The sequence below is a fragment of the Muntiacus reevesi genome, chromosome 5, assembly GCF_963930625.1.
Source record: "Muntiacus reevesi chromosome 5, mMunRee1.1, whole genome shotgun sequence".
Taxonomy (NCBI): Eukaryota; Metazoa; Chordata; class Mammalia; order Artiodactyla; family Cervidae; genus Muntiacus; species Muntiacus reevesi.
The window spans coordinates 40,358,403-40,379,022 of record NC_089253.1 but is presented as its reverse complement, the minus strand read 5'-3'; the positions used below and the strand labels follow the sequence as shown (position 1 = coordinate 40,379,022).

The window sequence follows — 20,620 nt, the reverse complement described above, 5'->3', positions numbered from 1 at the left end:
AAATCCACGTTTATTCACATAAAAAAAAATACCCAAAGGAAAGAGAAAGAATGTGACTTCCCGGAGCTTGAAGGCTCCACCCACTGTTCCCTGGGGAAGTGAGGGAGACAACTCCCACTCTAGGGTGTGGGTGTCATGGGGGTGAGGCCCTACTGGCCCAGAGTGACCCACCCAGCACCTTCCCTAGGACTGAGGGCAGGAAGGAGGGGCTGGGGACTAATGGGGCTCCAGGGGGGTAAAAGGAGGGAGTTAGTGTGGGGTGCTTGCCCTGGTTTAAAAAAATAAAATTTCTAAAGATAAAAAGTTAAAGAAAAAAAAGAGCATTTAGTGTCTTAGCCTCCTGCCCTCCTCCCAGCGCCCACCCTGGCCTGGTGGCCACCTCTTGCTCAGCCAGTTCAGAGCTTTGTAGTCTCCTCCTGGTTCTCTGAGTCAGCGCTAGGCAGGTGCCCGCTGCTCCCAGGCGCGTGACCGTTACTGGCACAGGCGACCAGATGCCCGTCCCCCAGTCCCTCCTGTGTTTCGCCCAGCAGGCTCCAGCGGATCTCCTGGGGCAGCCTCTCCCGCTGCTCCTGACACTCCTGGACCAGCTGGGCCAGCAGCTGCAGGAGGAGCAGCGTCAGAGAGGCCAGGCCAGGCCACCCAGTGCTCTGCCCACCTGCCGCCTGCCTGCCCCTCACCTACAGCCTCACCTTGGGCTCCTCTTCCGCCAGCTGTTGGAGGATCTGCTGCTGCCCGGCCACAAGGCGTTCCTGCCGCTGCTTCTGGGCCTCCTCCAGCTGTGTGTGTGGTGGGGGCAAGGGTTCACACAAGGGTCTCTAAGGGAGGGGCCCGGGCCCCAGGGCTCTGTGTGGGCATAGAAGTCAGGCAGACCCTCTTTCTGAGCAAGGAGGCGAAGGTTCCCGGGGCTGTGTGACCAGGGTCCTGAGATGACTTTTAACAGCAAATGTTCCAGACCCACAGAGAAAGGATCTGAAAGCCCCTCTAGGGCGACGGAGCACCAGGTTGGCACCCAGGATACTGGTTTAGGATGACTGAAGGAACAGGGGTGGGTAGGGTGGCACCTGAGCTTCACTCACCCGACGGATGGAGTTGACCGACTCAGTGATGTGCCGACGGTTAATCTCTGTCAGTTCCCTGCACGGGAGCAAGGAGGATGCGCTCAGCGCCCAGGGACCCGCCCGGCCTGCCCAGCACGCAACTGGCTCCCAGCCCCCATGCCCTTACGCCTCCTTCTTATGTTTCTCCCTGGTCTTGGCCTCTGAGATACTGTTGTGGCGTTTCCTGTCCAGGATCTTCTGCAGTTCCTTCTTCTCCCTGGAGGAGCCAGTGGGAGAACAGGCAGGGTCAATGGCAGGACAGGGGTGTGTGTGTGTGTCTGTGTGTGTGTGTGTGTGTGTGTGTGTGTGTGTGTGTCTCTGCCCACCTCGTGGCACCAGGGAGTACCCCCCTCTCCACCCACGAGATCCCAGCCTTCACCTCTCGTTTATCTCCTTCAGTTTCTTCAACTGAGTCATGTGAGCGTCCAGGACAACCTCCCTGAGCTTCAGCTGAGCCTACAGACACAGGTGGCCGACAGGTGACCCTGGGCTGACAGGCATGTCCTAGCGCAGGCTCTGCCCGCCCCCCGCCACACACCGCCCACCCCTCACCTGCTGCAGGTGCTCCAGCCTCCGCTCCGCCTCTGTGTCCGCCTGGGCCTCCCTCAGCTCCAGCAGACACTGCACCTGTTTCTTCTGGAACTCTTGATACCTGCTCACCTCTTCCTCTTCTGCCCTCTCATCCTCCCCGCTTCTGTGGGGAGAACCCCTCTGGATAATATTCAGGTCATCACATGGACCTGGGCCGGGAGGGCAGGGGGACAGAGCAGGTGCCCACTGGCAGTGATAGATACCAGCCCAGAGAAGTGGGATTGGTTATGCCAAGGAGGAGGCCCATTAGCTCCACGCAAATGTTAGGAGCCTGTCTGGGCAACAGTCCCTGGAAACATGCTCTTATGGGGACCTCAAAAAAGGTATCTCCTCCTGGCGGAAAGGGGCTTCCCTTGTGGCTCAGCTGGTAAAGAATCCGCCTGCAATATGGGAGACCTGGGTTCGATCCCTGGGTTGGGAAGATCCCCTGGAGAAGGGAAAGGCTATCCACTCCTGTATTCTGGCCTGGAGAATTCCACTGACTGTATAGTCCATGGGGTCGCAAAGAGGGTGGGACCCAGAGTTCTCTGTCTTCCTTGCACCAAACCTCCTTCCTGGGGGTCAAAAGGGCAACCCTGGGCCATCCATCCATGCCCACCTAGTGCAGAAACCCTCATTCATATTCATATTCACATCCACGCACAAAACACATGGGCAGGCGGGACACTCACAGGACACTGGGCCGCTGTCGGCACCTGCTCCCCGCGCGGGCCTGGGCCAGGTTGTCGAGCAACCGGCGTGTGAGGGCAACAGCCTTCCGCTGATGTTTCTTGTACAGCTCCCGGAAGTCTCGCTCTTGCCGGCTCCGGAGCTTCACCAGGGCCTTGTGGCCTCGGAGCTCGTCCAGTGGGGCCGGGGCCACCTCTGTGGACAGCAAAGGCGGGCTGGGCTGGGCTGGGCTGGGGCAGACCACCCCTGCCGGAGCACCAGTTCCTTCCAGAAGTAGCCCTGCCCCCAGGACAGGCCCGCCCCCTACCTGAGAGGATGCTGGCAATGAGATCATCACGCTGACCTGGAAAGCAGAGGCAGGGCTGGCTGTGAGAAGCTGGAGAAGCACAGAGCTATTCCCCTCCCTCCGCCTACCCCCAGGCCACCCCTTACCTGGGCTGCTGATGGAGGAGCTGATGGAGGAGCTGGTGGGGGAGGTGACCGGGCCTGGGGGCCGGCGTGGGGAGGTGTCCAGTGGGCTGGGCGTGGGGTTTGGGTTCAGCTGGTACCCCAGCTGCTGAGACTGGGTCTCCTGGCTTGTCTCCGGGCCAGCCTGAGCCTGCGAGGGCGGGGTGGAGAAAGTAGAATGCTCTATGCTCGTTCTAGAAATGCTCCTCTCTCCAGACCCTCCTTTTATTTTTTTAAATATTTTGGGGGAAGGGAGCCACACCATGAGGCTTGTGTAGGACCTTAGTTCTCCAACCAGGGATCAAACCCGGGCCCTCAGCAGTGCAAGTGTAGAGTCCTAACCACTGGACAACCAGGGAACTCCCCCTCTCTAGACTCTTCAGCCCTTCACAACCTCCCTCAGCCCGTGGCCCTGGACTCCTCTCATCTGTCATGTGGGGCTGTGAGAATAACTTCATGAGAACAAGATACACATTTCTAACCCCCTTTTGCACGTGGGGCATGGGGACGAGAATGTGAGATCATGTCTCTAGGATGCCAAGCCTTACTGCATATGGTTAGGAACTTCTAGATTGTTCTGGAAAGCCCTGGCCCAGCCCCAAGTTCCCTCCTGTCTCTGAGTCCCCCTCCACCCTTGCCCACAGCTGCTCATCTTCCTCGATGCTTAGCTCCTGATTAAATCAACGAAGGAAGTGACCGCAGAGGGGGCACTAGTCTCTCCCGCTAATAACTCCAGGCAGCCGGCTCTCTTCCCTGCTGCCGCAGGTCCCCAGGGGACCGGGCCTAGATGTGCGGCGAGCCTCTGCTCCTGACCCCTCCCCGCAGAAGCCACGGCCGCCTCATGGCTTCCAGGACCAGGCTTGAAAAGCTTTTAGGGCTTCCAACTGCCCTGGTGAAGCGGCTGAACTCTGCACCCTGGCTTTGAGCCTGCCAGCAGCCAGAAAAATTCTAGCCCTGGATAGTCCCGAAGGCCTTTCTCATGCAGAAGGGATTTCCACCTCCTTAAAATGTGCGGAGTAAGCCCAGGCAGCTGAGCCTCCTGAATGAGAGAGCCCAGGAGCCCCAGCCATGCAGCGTGGGGGAAGGGTACTGGAGGTAGAGCCCAGGGTTGAAGGGACAAGTGTGGGTGAACCCATGAAGCTGGTGTTGGCAGTAAGCAGGGAACAGGCCCCTCGGGAAGAAGAGTCCTATCGCCAGCTGGGACTGGCATGGGCGGTGCAGATGGAGGAGAGCGGAGAAGGCTGCAGGGTGCTTCCCCACCAGGGCTGGGCCCAAGGGTCAGCTCTGACCACTCCCCCACCCTGACCCCCAGGGTCCAGGTGAGCCTGAGCCCTGCTGCCTCCTGCGTGTCAAGAGTTCAGGCAGACAGACCCCTCCAGGCATCACTATGCCTGCCCCTGACCTGCCCTGGCTCACCTCGCTCTCCCCAATGAGGGCAGCCAGCTGCTTGGCCCTCTGGTCCATCAGGCTGACATGCTTGATAGGGTTGATCAGGGCCTCTGCATAGTCTGCGGGTGGAGCGGCAGAGGGCAAGGGTCTCAGAGACAAAACCCCCAGGCCCACACCCTCCCCAGCTCTGGTCTCATGCAGGGACTGCAAAACCACCTTCAGAGCTGTTTACCACTCACCTGGGGCCACCAGTCCCAGCCACTCCCAGGCCCTGGCGGTGTCCTTGTCCCCACCCTCCCTGCCTGGCCTGCCCTGCTCCTCCACCCCCTGTGGCTCACCCTGGTGGTCGTCGGGGATGTAGTCGGAGGCCTCGGTGTAGATGAGCAGGGCTGGCAGGCACAGCGGCTGGTTGGCCTCGTTCCGCAGGCAGATGTAGTGGTACCCTGGGAGGGCGGGAGGGCAAGGGGGCTGAGCACAGGTCCCCACACACTGTGCCCCCCAAACTGCCCAGAGCCCAGATGGCCTCACCTGAGCGGATGGCGGAGACAGGCAGGATCCGGTGCCCCACGAACTTGCCCCCCTCCTCAAAGGCTGCGATGCGCAGCGAAGCCAGCGTGGGCAGCACCACCTGAGGGCCCAGACTGGTCTGAGCCGCAGCTGACCATGGCCAGCAAGGCCACCATCCAGAGTGGGCCCCTGGACCACGTGACCTGACCACAGACCATCAGTCACCATGGCCCTGAGCCAATGGTGGACCTGCACCTCCGCAGCCTGGCCAGAAGTGGCCAGAGTCCCCCAGAGCCCTGAGTCCAGAGGACAGGGAGACAGACCCCCTCCAGGCATCATTATGGCGGGAAGGGTCTGGTCACTGCCAGCTTAGCACATAGAGTAAGCCACGCATCTGAGACTGAGGCCGCAATCTCAGCAGGCCCATCCATCTGGGAGACGGGGAGAAGCTGGGATGAGCTTGCGGCGAGTCCCTCCTGCCTGGGAGAGGGGGTGGGCTGTGCCCCCGGGGGGCTGCGGGACCTCCTTCCGTCTCAGCCTCCTGCCCCCCGACCCTGACCCCACAGAGGGCAGGGGGCTCCAGCCTGACGCGCAGACAAGCAGGACCTGGGGTGACAGGCCTAGCCTCGGCACCCCCGCCTCTGACCCCGACCACAGGGTGCTCCTGTTCCCCCACCAAGAGAGCCCGGCAGGCCTGGGGCTCACCTTGGGGAAGTCGAAGGGCTCCTCATCCCACACGGGGTTGAATGAGTTCCCCTGTGAGGTCCGCGTGCGGTACTTGCGCCGCGTGTCAACGGGGAGCCCGAACATGTCCACCTCCACGTAGATGCCCACCTTCCTGTCCGACAGGAACTGCCCCGAGATCACCTGGGGGTCCAGGAGGGTGAGGAGGCTGCTCAAAAGTCCCGACCCGGGACACCCTGGCCTGCACCCTTCCCGGCCCCACCTTGACCCGCACGGCGTTGGCCACAATGCCGTCCACGATGACTTCGGTGAAGGGGTCAAAGGACTTGTCTGGCCGCCGCATGAACTCAGGCTTGAGTAGGTAACCACTGCGCCCATTGTACTCGAACACACCCGCATTGAGCTGCATCGGCACATCTAGGGGAGCGACACGGGAGGGCAAGGGTCATCAGGTGGAACAGGGTCAGGGGTCAGGATGGACACTGCGTGCAGTGCAGTGGGGGGACCAGGGGTCATTCAGATCAGATCAGATGGCATCCAGGATCCAGACTCTGGGAAGACGGGACAAGGGGCCAGGTCTAGCATCAACCAAGATCAGGGGTTAGGGTTAAACGATGTCTCTGTTGGATGTGGGGATCTGGGATTGGAGTCAGAGGTCCCTGCAGTCAAGACCCACAGAGTCAGGGGGCAGAAGTTAGTGAGGCTGGGGGCTAGAGGTCAAAGGTCAAGGCAGGGCAGCACTCACCCAGGGTCTGAAAGTTGAGTGCAACGAGCTGGCAGCCCACGTTCCAGAAGAGCTGGGGCATGTAGTTGGACGAGTCCACGCGCGTGCCCTTGGGGTAGATGCGGCTGAGCTGCTGCTTGTTGTATCTGAGGTTGACAGTCAGGGACCACAGGCCTTCTGCCTTGAGCTCAGTGCTCCAGGCCCATCCTCGGCTCCCGTGAACCCACCTCCCGGCCTTGGCTCAAGCTGCCCCTCAATCCCCACTTCTCAGCCTAGGCCCTGGGCAGTCTCCCAGGCCCACTCCCAACCCAGACAGGGGTGCTAGAGAGTCAGGAGGGGTAGAACCACCCAAGCCTGCCTCCCCGTGAGCAGCCCCGCCCCGGCCCGCCGGACTGCCGGCGCAGAAGGATACTCCACAAACTCCATGGGGCTCTTAGTCAGTTGCTCCATGGCCTTGGTCTCCACGAAGGATGACATCTCGAAGCACTTGTTCCTCTCTGGGGGGTGGAGGTGGGAGGGGATCAGGCCTGGCAGAGCCCGATTGCCTCCCCTTCCCCCACCTCTCACCCCACTCACTTCGAGCAGCCTCGAAGGACTTGAACTTGACAGGCTCGATGTAGTTGACGAGCGTGGACATTTCCTCAGTGGCGTTGACCTCACTGCTGGCGGTACCCTGTGGCCCCCAATCGCGGGGTCACCAGTTCCGTGCCCCCCAGCCAGGAGTTGGAAGTTCCCTCACCTGCCCCCGCACCACAGAGGAGGTGCCGACCCTCTTCCCAGCCCTGCAATCACACTGCCCAGGGGCTCCTAGCAAAGACCCCAGCTCGAACACGGCCTGTCCATCGTAGTTCCATGCGCCCCACAACCTTCTCTCTGGGCCTTGCTGACCGGGCCCTGGACCCCACCTTCCCGGTCTGCCGCCTGCCCCCCTGATCCTTGGAAGCTGGAACTCCTCAGCCAACCTCAGGGGTTCAATTATTCACATGAGGGTGAGCCCCCAAATTCCAACCCCCATTCTCATTTCCAGCTACCGCCTCGCCACCTCCTCCTGGGTACCTCACAAGGTCCCCAAGCCTTGCAACCTGAGCTCGCTCACCTCTGCCCACACCCCCCCACTCTGGGCCCCTCCCCAACCCCATCTCAGCGCTGACCTTTCCTGTCACCTCCCTTCCCCAGAACTCAGCGTCCCCCCTCCTCCACACTCTCTGGCCCTGCCACAGGGCCTTTGCACAGTCCCCCTTACTCAGTCCGCTCACCCAACATCCTTGCCGAGGTCCAACTCCCACTCCTCACCCTGGTTCTGCACCCTCACTCACCCCTCCCAGCTCAGATCCCAAACACAATTTCACACTGGCTTCCACACCTGTTTACCTAAGACCCTCCCCCGCTCCACACACACCCCGCACGTGAACTCTGGGAGGGCAGGCGGACCCAGCACTCAGGGCTGTGCCTGGCAGAGTCAGGGCTCAGCCCACTTGGGAAGTGAAGGCATGCCACCGCCCCCTCATCCCGCTCGCAGGCCTGACCTCATCCGTGGTTGGCTTTTTGGGGTCCGTCTGTTCCTCCTCTTCCTCATCTTCTTCCTCATCCTCCCGGTAGGCAGGTCCAAGAGCATCAGGGCCCCGCTGCAAACCCTCCTCCCCCAGAGATTTCCGAGGCTCCAGGCTGGGCTTCTCGAGGCCCGCCTCCTCCCCGTTGCTCAGGCCTGGGCAGCTGTCAGAGCTGGGGGACCCTACAGAAGACAAGGCCATGGGGTCGGGGGTCAAGGCACACAGTCGCTCAGGAGCCAGGAAGGGTCGGGCCCGGGGGGTGCAGAGCTGCCTCATGGAGTCCAGGGGTATTCTCAGTGCAGCGTGGCTGGGGAGAGGGGGGAGGTCAAGAGTTGAATGGGATCAAACCCAGTGGTAGTGTAGAGGGGTCAAAGGTCATGGTACAGATATAACTCCGGGGAGATGTAACTCAGGTAGATAGGTAGGGTGGCTCAGAAGGGTGAGAACTGGGATACAACAGTCTTGACAATGGGGGTAAAGGATAATAAGGTGGGGTTCCAAGTCAGGGGTCAGTTAGGGCCACACCCCGTGAGGGGGCTTAGGGAGGTGAGCAGTCAGGGGTCAGATGGAAGAGGGACCTCAATAAAGCGAGGGGTCCAGGGTGAACTGAAATGAGGACCCGCTGGGAGGGTACACTCAGAAGTGGTGTCAGGAGAGAGATGGTTCACTGAGGTCAGAGGTCAGAGGCCTGAGGCACAACCTGGTTGAGGGGGCACACCTCTGTGAGGTGTGAGCTGGAGGGTCAGGAGGGTCAACCACATCCCACTGGGGTCAGGAGTCAGAGGTCCCATACTCAGCCGACAGGTGGCGAGCGTCTCGAGATGGGGGAGGTCAGGTTGGGGGCAGAAGGCGCGTCCCCAGGGAGGGCTGGGCTCAGGGAACTGGGGGCTTAGGGTCGGGACTGGGGTCGGAGGTCAGGCCAGGATCTCACCGAGCTGGGGCGAGGAGGGCTCGGTGGTGGCGGAGCTCTCACTCAGGGCCGAGTTGCTCTGCTCCAGCGGCCGCTTGCGCACGGAGCTGTCGGGGACGCCGCTGCCCAGTCGGTGCCGCTTCTTGTTCTTCACCAGGATGCGGCCCATCAGGTCCTCGGGGCTCGGCAGGGGGACGCCCGGGGCCAGCTGGTGGGCATGGACAGGTCAGCGTCTGCTGGGCGCCCTCAGCCCCATGCCCCACCCCGGCTCCGAGCCGCATACTGGGTACTTGTCCAGGGGGTCGATGAGCAGCGCGTCCCCAAAGATGGAGCGGCAGTACTCGGCCATCTTAGCCTGCTGTTTCGCCCTGTGGGGCCAAGGTCAGAGGTCAGAGGTTCCTGGGGTGCAGCTGAAGTCCCCAGAGTGGGTCAGAGGCCGTCAAGGTCACCAAAAGGGTCGCTCTCTCCCAGGGTCAGAGGTCACAGCAGCAATCCAACAGTGCCATGGTGAGGTGGCTGTCCCTGGGTCCACGGGGACTCCCCCAAGCTGGGATCAGGGTCCCACTCACGAGTCCACGTGGTTCTCAAAGGAGAGGATGACGGGGTAGGGCGAGGTCTTGAAGGCAGTCTCCGCGATGGCCTCGAGCACGTCTCTCAGCGGCACCTCCGTGGTCATGGTGAAGCCATGGGTGATGAATGGCTCCTCCTCGGGCGGCCGCCCCTTCCACACGTCCAGCTCCACGCAGCGGCAGCCCCACAACAGCGCCTGCCGGTACATCTCCACCGACGAGGTTCCGGCCAGTTGCCCCGCTGGGGATGAGGCTCCATCACAACCAGTGCCTGGCCAGCCTGGCTCCTCGCCCTCCTCCCCAGGCCTGCGCTGAGCTGGGTGGGGCCGCGCCAGGGACACAGAGCCTGGGTGGAGGCCCTGCCTGGGCTCGATTTGTCTGGTCAGCTGTTGGTCATGCCTTGACTCACTGTGGAACCGGCATCACCTCTCCCCAAAGCCCCAAAGCCAGGCAGTCAGCACCCACCGGCACTGGCTGACAGGTGGGGCCCTCCACCTCCAGGTCTCACCCTCTCTCAGATGAACTCCCATCACCCCCATCCCACTGGCCTGAACTGGGAGTTATACCCAACACCCCCACGGCCCCTGCTTCCCTTTCTTCCCTCCACAGTAGCTGCCCTGGAACAGCCTCTGTCACCTCCTCCCTCCCCACCTCCCATCCAATCTCTGCGGAGCACCAGGCGTCATCCTTCTAAAAACATACCAGGTCACCTCCCCCTTCTCAACACCTTGCAAAGAAGCCTTCCTATTCACTCAGGATCAGTGCAAATTCCTTCCATTCTTTCTGTGCCTTCAGGGTCCCTCTCATGGATACCTGACCCAACTCCCACCCCACCCTGCCCCACCCCACCTCGTGGCCTCCTTTCAGCTTAAGAGCACCAGCTGGGTCTCCAGACCCAGCTCCCCGCCCCCCCAACATACACAGGCAGTCCTTCACAGGGCAGGTGCAGGCCTCAACCCTTCCCCTGGGGAAATCTTGTGGACCACCGGGGAAACCCATGCAGAGAAGCTCGCTCCCCAGGACAGGCTCACTATTTCCAGCGTGCTTCCCCAGCATGGGCCACCCCAAAGGGAGGGAGGCAGTCTCAGGACCAGAGGGCGGATGTCACGCTGGGATGGGTGCGCTCACCCGTGAGATAGGTGTTGTGCGAGGAATTGATGAAATAGGCGCTGAGCGGCTGGGTCATGTCTGCACTCAGATCTAAGGCCTCAAGTGGCAGAATGCCGTTCTCCTCACCTCCCAGGTAGCGGCTGAAGCCCTCCATGGACATCTGGTCTGGGGGGCAGGGTGGGGTCAGCAGGGTCGGGGGGGCCCTCCCACCTCACCCCCAACTCCCATGCTGGCTCACCTCGCTCCAGGAACTGCTTGTTGGGCTCATACTTCTCGATGAGCAGCCGGGCCTGGGAGGGCCGCAGAGGTGGGTACAGCACTTCGTTGAGCCGCGGGTCCCGTTGCTTCTGGTTGATGAAATCCATGAGCTGCTCCAGCGTCAGGTAAGGTTTGCCCTTGGCACCTCTGGAGGGGGCGGGACGCCGTGTTAGGCTGGAGCCTCACCAGCCCGTGTTTCAAACCCTCACCTGGGGAGGAGTCAGAAGGTTGGTACCTAGTTCCAGAACCCTCTGATGGGGACGGGGGCCAGTCTCAGCCCCTCTGGGCCTCAGTTTCCCCATCCGCTTTCCTGGCCAGTTGGTGCCGGCACTAGTATCAGTAATGGCTTTGGAAGCCACCAAGGGCTTGGCCCACCACACCATGCCTGCCTGCAGCTCCTGGGCCCAATCTCAGCTCCAGCATCACCCACGATACATCTGAGCCAATGCATTTTGGTCCCCAGCGCGGGGGACCTCCTGCTGTCTCAGGAGCAGCCCTGGCCAAGAAGGGTCAGCACAGAACTGTCCACAGCAGGGCCCCAGGCAGCCCTGAGCACAGCCACAGCCCAGCACACAGAGACCCCCAAGAGCTCCGCCTCCCCTCCTGGGACTGGAAGGGACACCACCGCCGGCAGAGGCCAGACGCAACACACAAGGGCTGGTAGGCAGGTCAGCCCTGCTCACATCTCCAGCAGGATCTTGTCAATGTCCGGCCGCAAACACAGCTTGTTCAGGAACCGCTCAAAAATTTCCAAGGAAAACTCGTCAGGCCGGATGGACTCGCTCTAGGGGCCAGGAGTGGAGAGTCAGAAGCCAGGGACAGCCGGCCCTCAAAGAGCAGGTGCCCACTGTGACACCCCCCAACCCCTGTCCCCAGCGCCCTCACTCGGTTGAAATTGAGGCCACAGGATTCCAGCGCAGTTTCTACCCGTTTCTTGTCCGCTGAGAACATCTTCAGGATGCTGAGCAGATGGGAGGGGTTAGGGTCAGTGGGGCAAAGGTTACCAAGGTTGGAACAGCAAAGGAGATGCTGAGGAGGGAAAGGGGTGCTCACTTCTTGACTGGAATCCGTCCATCCTGGTTCACCTGCAGCTTCAGCTTCGTGTATCTGGGGAGACAGGTGGGAGGGTCACGCCCTGGGACAACAGCCACCTGAAACGCCCCCCAATGCACTCCTGCCCCCCGCTACCCCAGGGCAGGCCCAGGGCTCACGCTTTGCGCAAGAAGGTGTTCCGGGAGGCGTTCTGAGCCAGGATGTTCATAGCCAACTTGAAGAGCTCCTCGGACCAGACCTGAGGGGTCAGGATCCGGGGCAGGGGGTGAGTGGGGGACAGACGGGCTGGCTCAGCCACTGTCAGATCCACGGGAAATGCTTAAAAACCACTTTGTCAGAGGATGATTTAAAAAGGGGCAGAGGACAGCCTAGTACACAGCAGGTACCTACTACGTGATGGCTAACTCAACAATTGAGGCGGTAGCTCCCCCAGGCCCAGCCATCGATCCCAGCCCACCTTTGCTGTATCATCCTGCACGGCCATGAAGTTCAAGAACGTTGTATTCACCGGGTCTGGCCCAGCCACCACTGTCATCAGTTTCTCCTCCAACCGGGCATCAGGGACCCCAAAGCCCAATACCTCCCGGATCTTGGGGTCCTGAGTAGGTGAGAGCCAAGGGTGAAGAGGGCTGTCCCCCTCCCCCATTACCTCACTCCCATTCATTACCTGGGCCCCCCATCACTCACCTTGGGCAGGCGGGCGTAACGGCCCGTCCTGGTGTCCCTGATGGAACTGATGTCCAGTGTGTCCACCTCCTGGGGAGACCAGATGCCAGGGTGGGTCTGAGAGGCTCCAGGGTGGGAGCCCCAAGCTCCCCACCCGGGCCAGGGAGCGCTCACTCCCTGCTGTAGACCCAGCCTTAGCCCCTGTTCTTAGCACTTCCTGTCCTGGGAACTGGGGGAGAGGTCAGGCAGCAGCGGGGCCCCGCCCCCAAGGGCAGAGCCAGGGGGTGGTGTTGGGGGTCTGGGGTGGGGGGCCCTGGACCCCAGCAAGCCGCGCCAGCGCCGTCCTCACCATGTTGGGTCCCGTCCAGTACAGGAAGAAGCCATTGGAGTCCACACGCAGGGTTACCAGGTTCCGACTGGAGGCCTCCTGGGGACGAGGCGGATGGCAGGGGTCAGGGAGGGAGGGCTGCTGCCCGGGTTTGGTCCCTGGAACCCTGGGCCCCTCCACTCCAATCCTTCTGCCAGTGAGCGAAGATGACGGCTCAGCCAGCCCACAGGTCCTCTGTGCTCCTTTCGGTCCTCAGGAGAGAGCTGAACTCTGAGGCCCCTCCCAGCCCCACCTCCTTCTTGCCCTAAGACTCTGCCACATGGACCACTAACTATCCATTCCCCATCTCCAGGTTTTGCATCATTGTTCCCGTGCAGGGATATCTTCCTTTCTTTCTCTACCCACGAAATCTGATCCGCCTCCTTGGAGAGGCCTCCCCAGACCCCAACCCTGGGCTGTTTCCTCGTAAGGTCCGAGAGATCCCCGGTGACTGAAGCCCCCACAGCCCCCCTTGGGAATATTTATGGAATGAAAAAAGAGGGTTTGGAAGCCTGACCCTCATGGTCCTCTGTGTCCCTCGGGTCCCCAGGACAGCCAGCCACCCCTTACATTGGCTTCAAAGTCCATCACTCCCCCACTCTGCACCCACTGGAGCCCCACAGCTTCGAGGCTCACCCCAGCCATCTTACAGCACAGACTAAGTACCCTTGGACAGGTACTCATCCTGCCCTCAGGCCCAGACAGCGAATTCAGCCCTCACTCAAACAGCCCTGGCTGGTGGGAGGGCAGCAGAAGCGTGCACTGGCTCCCTTTCCGAGAAGAGCCACCCTGTGTGACTCAGGACGAGCAGCGGTGGGGAGGGGGTGGTGTCACCAGAGGCTCAGACTCAGCCCGGGCCCAAGTGACCAAGCAGCCACTGGCAGAGCTCTCCTGTGGTTGTTTAGTTGCTCAGCGGTGTCCGATTCTTGGCGACCCCTTGGATTGTAGCCTGTCAAGCTCCTCTGTCCGTGGGATTTTCCAGCCCAGAATGCTGGAGTGGGTTGCCATTTCCTTCTCCAGGAGATCTTCCTGACCCAGGGATCGAACTCGCATCTCCTGCATTAGCAGGCACTGGCAAGCGGATTCTTTACCACTGAGCCACGAGGGAAGCCCAGAACTCTCATGCCCCAGGCCAACAGAAGACCCCGACTCACCCTGGTGCCACTCCCAAGTTACTGCTCACCGGTGGTCAGTACGACAGCTCACCCTCCCTTCTGCTTGCCAGGTACAGGTTGAAGCACTCGCTATCTAGGAGCTCAATTAGTTCTCTTAACATCCTATGAGGTTTGCGCTACTGTTTTCCCATTTTACATGTGTGAAGACTGAGACACAGAGACCATGCAGCTTTCCTAAGGTCAAGAAAAGGAGCCAAGACGTGCATGCAGGCAGTATGACTCCAGGGCTTCCCTGGTAGCTCAGACTGTAAAGAATCTGCCTGAAATGCAGGAGACCCAGGTTTGATCCCTGGGTCCGGAAGATCCCCTGGAGGAGCAACCCATGCCAGTATTCTTGCCTGGAGAATTCCACGGACAGATGAGCCTGGTGGGCTACAGCCCATGGGCTCACAAAGAGTCAGGCATGCCTGAGCGACTAACACTACTAATATGGTTCCAGAGGCTTTCCTGGTGGCTCAGCGGTAAAGAATCCACCTGCTAATGCAGGAAATGTGGGTTCAATCCCTGGATCGGGAAGATCCCCTGGAGGAGGAAAGGGCAATGCACTCCAGTATTCCTGCCTGGGACATCCCTTGCCTGGCAGGCTACAGTCCATGGAGGGTCTGACAAGACTGAGCAATGAACAACAATAACAAGTATGGCTCCCGAGTCCCAAGGTTTGGGAATCAGGGAACCAGGACTTCTGCCAAACTCCCAGCTGCTGGCCTCAGCCACCACGCCACCGTGAGGCCTGGGATTAGCCTCTGTTCTCCAGACTCAGTTTCCATCTGCGGGAGGATGGGGACTGCACTAGCCCCGCCCATCTCAGGCTTTGGCTTAGGAAAGATGGGAGACTGAGCTGGAGGCAGAGGGGACAGCAGCTTGGGAACTTTTGGGGTGGGGCTTGGGCCTCCCCACCTCACTGGGCTGACACCCACCCTCCGCCCTTCTCTGGGATTGCCAACCCTGCCCTGGGGCTCAGGGGCCCCCAGTAGTGTGAGGAGGGGCTAGTTCTGGGGGCACTGCCCCCAGGGCCTCCCTCTGACCCTCCTCAGGGGCCGGTCTTCAAAGGCAGCGGGAGCCCCAGCCTCTCAGGCCCCAAGTCCTTGTCAGCAACCCCCACCCCACCCCCAGGGCCCTCTCCCTGTTCCCACTTCCTTATTTGGGTTTATCACACAGTAAGGAAAAGGAGAAACTTTTCCCTTCAAGCAGGCCTGGGGGGAGGGGTCTGCCCTAGTCCCAGGGGCGCCGGGACACCCTCTAGGGCACACCTGTAACCTCAGGCCACGCCCCCAGCCCCTCCCCCAGCTCTCACGCCTACCCGCCCCACCCAGCCGGAAAGGAGCCGGGAGTCTTCCAGGCCTCTGGCCTGGCTGGGAAGGAGCAGCAAGGAAGCTCAGGCCGGCGAGGAGGGGCCCAGGGGGCAGGGGAGGGGGCGCTGTGGAAACGAGCGTGAGGGGCAGGACCCGTCGCCAAGTCGCAGGTGGGAGCGGGGCCTCGGGGATGCACCAGGGGCAGGTCAGATAAAGGGGGGCCAGGATTTATTGGGGTTCAAAGTCCCGGTGCTAATGAGTGGTGAGCAAAGTTCCCCCGAGGTGGAGGAACTTGGGGGGCAAAGTCTCCAGGAGGGGTGACCTGGTACTCCCACCAGAGCGGGGAGCTGGGCTGGGATCCAGAAGCAGGGCAAAGGGGTGCCAGCCAGAACAGGGTGAAAAAGTGATGAATGGAGAAGAATGTTCAAACTAGGGTACGGGGAAGGGCAGGGTCCCAAAGGCACCCAGTCAGAATGGGGGTACGCTAAGCCAGTGTGGGGGTCATGGTTCTTGAGCCAGACCGTCCAGTGCCGGGCAGGGGTCTGGTGACCAGGCCAGGGTTGGGGGAACAAGAATTAGACGGGCAGGGAGAGGTGAGAAGGACAACTGAAAAAGCAGGGGCTAGGACTTATTGGGGTTCTAAATCTCCGAGCCAAGGAATAAATGTCAAATTTTCCGCAGAAGAGGGGCTGGACGGGCGGGTGGGGGACAAAGTCTTCCTTTCGGGGACGATTGGGGACTCAAGTTTCCGGAGCGCAGCCAGGCTGGGATGGGGGTGGCGCGGTGAACAGACCAGTCTGGGCCGGGGGTCCCCGGCGTCTGGCGAAGAAGGCGTGACGGAGTCCCCGGATCTGGGCGGAGCAGGGGGCCCCTGCACTCACCTCGTCCCATTTGATGAACTTACTCCCGCGCCGCAGGGTCTCCACGACGGTGGGCGGCTCCAGCTGCAGCGCGTGGACGCCGGGCCTGGCGCCCGCCATAGCCAGGCCGGGGGCGGGTCGGGGACCCGCGGAGCCCCGACGGGGACCCGACGGCGCCGCTGTTCCCTCCGCGCGCTCCCGCACGGCCCGCTCCGGCCCGGCGGCGTCTGCGCCCGCCCGCCAGTCTGTCCGGGACAGACCAGAGAATCGGCGGGGCCCGGCCGGGGCGGGGCGGGGGCGGGGCCGCAGCGGGACCGCCCCCTCCCACCGCGTCCGGCCGGCCCGCCTCGCGTCGGCTCCCCCTGGCGGCCGGGGCGGCGACTGCAGCCAGAGGAGGGATGGGGCTCGGCCGCGCCTGGACTGGGGTGCTTCGCTGGGGGAACTCAGCTGAACCGGCCCGGGGTGGAGGGAGGGCGCTTAGGGACTGGAGTGCAGCTAGGGGGACTGGGTGTAGAGGGCGCTGCTGAAGATCGGTGCTGGGGTCAGCCCACTGAGGTTTCTGAGGGGCAGGGGCGGGGGTATTACCAGAGAGCAATACTTGGGCTTGAGGGAGAAGAGACCTGCCTTCCACCCCACTCCTGCAGCGTCTAGCTGAGTGCTGGAAAAGCCACTCCCACCCCCACCCCCACCCCCCTGCCCTCACATTGCCTCACCCCCGCCTGCAGCAGCTCGGTCCCCCTCCCTGGGAGCAATTAGCCAGCTAATGGGCCTCCCGCCGCAGGCGCCCTCCCCCCCATCCCTAGCCCGGGGAGGCCCGGCGCCTGCTGCCTCCATGAGGACCCAAGTACCCTGGCTTTGTAGAGCGAGCCCTGGAACAGCGCCCTTCTTGTTCCGCAGAACCCACCCCCCACCCCCCAGCTCAGCCTGGAACCTGTCTCTGTGGGGCTCCCGACTGCAAACTGAGAAGGGGACAGCTGGTCGTTTTGCCTGGAGGGGTCAGAAGCCTCCTGGGTGTCCACGAACTAGGAGGGTTGAGGAGGGGCTCTGCCACGCCTGGCCCACAGCAGGTGCCCTGAAATCTGCGGCGTGCCAGGGACCTGAGCTGGAAGGCGCATGGGCACTGAGATGGGTGGGGGCTACAGCCCCTCCCACAGGGCTTGGCTGGGGGGGCTCCTGCCTGGGGGCCCCTGTGGGAGCCCCCCCAATACAGAGGCAGTAGCAGCAGCAGGTTTAAAGTAGAACTCATCCAGAGGGGCCAGCCAAGTCACCTAGAAACCCAGAAAGAGACAGAGCTGTTTCTGGGCGAGAAGGGGTCAGTCAAGGAGGAGGCAGCCCTATAGGCTGCCTTTGCCCCAGGCTCTCAGACCCCCAAGGGGAACCCTGCCTGGCACTGGCCATCCTCAAAATCGCCACCATGTTGGGCACCGACTCTAACCTAACAGATCTCCTAGCCTGTGGCTGAGGCCCTGTGGGTGTGATTATTATCTCTACTTGAGGCCCAGAGAGGGGAAAGGACTCGCCCAAGGTCACACGGCTTGATAGGAGGATTGCAGCCCTCTGTCTTGAAGGCCAGCTCTGTCCTGTCTTTACTCCTTGCCCTTGAAGAGGCAAAAAAAGCGGGACCTGATTTGTGATCCTTGTCCTCTCTCACCAGAGCAACAGAGCCATACCCCTCAGAGACTCAGGGACCACAAGGTCTCACTGGGTAGCCATGCAGGGTAGAGATGGGCCTCTGCTCCCCCTAGCTTGGGTGCAGGTCTACTGGCCGAACCTAGGCTTTGTGCCTCCGTCACCTTGTCCAGAAGGTGGATGTTGTCAGAGGATGAAATAGGCAAATGGGTATGAAAGGACCCCTGGGTACTGGATATCTAAGACAGCTGCATATCTAAGGAAAGGACAGCAGGCTGTGGAGATGCCAGGGAGGAGGGAGGGAAGGACATGGATCCGCTCTGGGCCAGGGGACCTGCCAGCCAGTGCCAGGGCCAGCAGGGCCTGAAGCCGTGGCCTGAGCTTAGGGGTCGAAGCTCTAGGTGGCAGCTTCTTGAAATCCAAGATGGGAGCCCGTTTCCTGCCCACCGTGTCTCCCGAGGCCAGGGCAACCCCCATTAGAGGGCTCCTTACTCCTTGCACACTTTCTTCCTGCCTTGGTAATGGTAATAGGGTTTCTCGGCAAGCCATAATGGTGGAAGGAGCGCAGTCTTTCCGGCCTCTACCCTTGATTAAGGGAGCGGTCTCAGCCACAGGACCCTCCCTAGGGCCTCTGCTTTAGCAGGCGCTGAAAGCAGCCTCAGCTGCTCTCTGGGGGAGGGGGGCCAGGACCCCAGGAGAGGTGGGGCTGGGGAAGCTACATCCTGGGGCTGAAAGGATGAGGAGCAGCACGCAGTGCTCAGACAGGAGGCCAAGGGCTGGGATATGGTCTTAGAGCACCAACCTCAGCCGCAAATCACCAGAAGTCAGCAGAATCAGCCCCTTTGAAGAGGCTCAGAGTAGGTTAGTGACTGGCCCAGGGCCTCTCAGACTAGGGCAGAGGCAGGATTTGGACCTAGTTCTTCCACTCCAAGGTTTTGTGCTAGGCAGTCAAGCCTCCAAGGCGGCTGTAGGCCATTATGGCCATCTACGCTAACACAAGAGTAGGTGGCCATGGGGAGGGATGGACAAGATAGGGGAGTCAGTCTGAGGAATCTGGGAGTGTCTTAGGGGTAGCACAGAAGGTGAAGAGAGGGATTCAGGAAGAGCATCCCTGGCTCTGTCTTCCCTGTTCAGCCTAGAAACCCCTCAGGGGACACCCTGAAATTTGGAAATGACAGGAGGCCTTCAGACCAGCCTTGAGAGGAGGAGGGACAGGAAGATCACTGCTCAGGGTCATAGCATCTGGAGGGACACAGCTGGGACTTGTCCTCAAGTCTTCACCACCAATAGGTTTCATTCCCACAGCAAACTATGATATAGCCTCCCTCTTAACTGCAGGCCTCCCGGACCCCCACCATCCCCAGGCCTGAATCAGCACTCCAGTTTAAAAAGAGCAAACCCACCCCGGTGGGGTGAGGTGGGGTGTGGTGGGGAATTTGGATTTGGTAAATTGCTTCTCCCATCAGGCCAAGCTCAGAGTCAGAAGCCAGGCTGGGGATGGGACTCTCTTAGAAAGGGTGGGTCCTGCCTAAACCACAGAAGGGTCAGCCCTTCCCTGGCCCCCGAGGCTGGCGGAAGAGAAGCTAAGGCCCGAGGGGGGCTAGGGAGGGAGAAGGTATCAGCCCATCACCGAGCCACATGAGTCATGTGCCCCCTGCTCAGGCCTTTCAGGGAGAAGCCCAGCTGGCATGAATCCCACCACCACCATCACCACACACACCGTTCTCAGCCACCGCCTTCTCCTTGTCTGTCCTCTCCAACCTCAAGGTAAGTCCGAAGTCCTGAGTTTTGGCGTGTCTGCAGCATCACACCAGCTGTATGAACCTGGGCCAGTGTCAACGTCTGTCTGAACCCCATCTGCTGCAGAGAGTGTCTCTGGCTTCCAGAGGGGCTGGGACTTAGTGTCTCTAGGACCTGGAGCCTCTGCTGGGGACTGCAGAGGGTGAGCCTGTCCTCTGTGGAAGCATCTGAAGCAGTTACACAACTTTGTGTGGCGGTAGGAGCAGTGACTTAGTGTCAGGGGGCCTGCGTAGACAAGCTGAGCTCCATTGCTATCTGGGTGTGTGACTTAACCTCTGTGGTGCAATCACTGAAACTTCCACGTCCTTTCCTATTTAATCTCTGCCACAACCTTCGGAGGAAATGGAGGCACACAGGAAGCCTTTCATTCAGTCATTCGTTCAACCAGTTAAACACCGACTATGAATCTGACCCGAACTCCCCTGATGGCTCAGATGGTAAAGCGTCTACCCGCAATGCAGGAGACCTGGGTTCAATCCCTGAGTCAGGAAGATCCCCTGGAGAAGGAAATGGCAACCCACTCAAGAGTACTCTTGCGTGGAAAATCCCATAGATGGAGGAGCCTAGTAGGCCACAGTCCATGGGGTCGCAAAGAGTTGGACATGACTGAGCAACTTCACTTCACTTCATGAGTCTGACCTAGGTGGTGAAAGTTCAGCAAGTCAGTTAATTTGCCATATCCATGTGGTTTGAAGCTGAGCGGGTCCACTCAATCATGGGTATCAGCAGTAAACAAGGGCCAGACAGGTCTCAGCCTCACAGAGCTCATAGTTAAGAAATGCGAGCCGGACAATAAACCAGTGAATGAGAGACACTATTTAAAAATACAAAAAATAAAAAAAAATATATATATATAAAATCAAACTTGCTGCGGGAACAAGACACGGGGTCTGCTTAAGAGAGGTGGGCCAAGTAAGACGCTTGTGAGCTCTGAAGGACAGAGGAAGCCCTGGGGCTGGTATCTACCGGAGAGCTGTGAAGTGCCCTCGCGCTGGAACCGACTATGTGGAACTCGTATTAGGGTCAGCAGTTATTATTATCTTTATTATCCTGAGTACTGGCTCCTCCACTTCCCAGTTCTTTAGGCCTCAGTTTGCACACACAAGAGATTGCGGGGTGCGGAGGACCGCGCCCTGTGGAGACCAGCCCTACGAGGGCGCTCCAAACAAGTTTTCCCCGCCCGGGCTCCTCTGCGGGGGAGGGGCAGCCACGCGGGGCAGGACTCTGTGAACTACATTTCCCACAATCCCATCAACCGCCATCTTGGCCGGTG

General features: G+C 60.7%; 1 protein-coding gene across 3 annotated transcripts; it reads right to left on the bottom strand.

Moving 5' to 3' along the window:
* PLCB3 (phospholipase C beta 3) lies at window positions 1–16,193 on the bottom strand. Of its 3 annotated transcripts, none has more exons than XM_065937623.1 (31): window positions 15,940–16,193; window positions 12,574–12,651; window positions 12,246–12,314; window positions 12,016–12,156; window positions 11,717–11,796; window positions 11,559–11,612; window positions 11,391–11,466; window positions 11,189–11,289; window positions 10,486–10,652; window positions 10,266–10,412; window positions 9,138–9,378; window positions 8,852–8,936; window positions 8,590–8,776; window positions 7,635–7,840; window positions 6,685–6,781; window positions 6,521–6,605; window positions 6,130–6,254; window positions 5,647–5,801; window positions 5,406–5,567; window positions 4,722–4,821; window positions 4,532–4,636; window positions 4,221–4,312; window positions 2,790–2,955; window positions 2,665–2,700; window positions 2,360–2,552; window positions 1,650–1,791; window positions 1,477–1,553; window positions 1,225–1,314; window positions 1,077–1,134; window positions 682–776; window positions 1–599 (listed from the first exon to the last, which is right to left on the bottom strand). In XM_065937623.1, the coding sequence occupies exons 1-31, from the start codon at window positions 16,036–16,038 to the stop codon at window positions 305–307; spliced, it is 3,804 nt and encodes a 1,267-aa protein (XP_065793695.1). In that variant the 5' UTR covers window positions 16,039–16,193; the 3' UTR covers window positions 1–304. The 3 variants fall into 3 exon arrangements, with proteins under 3 accessions (XP_065793695.1, XP_065793696.1, XP_065793697.1); XM_065937624.1 differs by having other exon boundaries at window positions 690–776; XM_065937625.1 differs by lacking the exon at window positions 15,940–16,193 and adding an exon at window positions 13,746–13,868.
* Window positions 16,194–20,620: the final 4,427 nt, after the last annotated feature.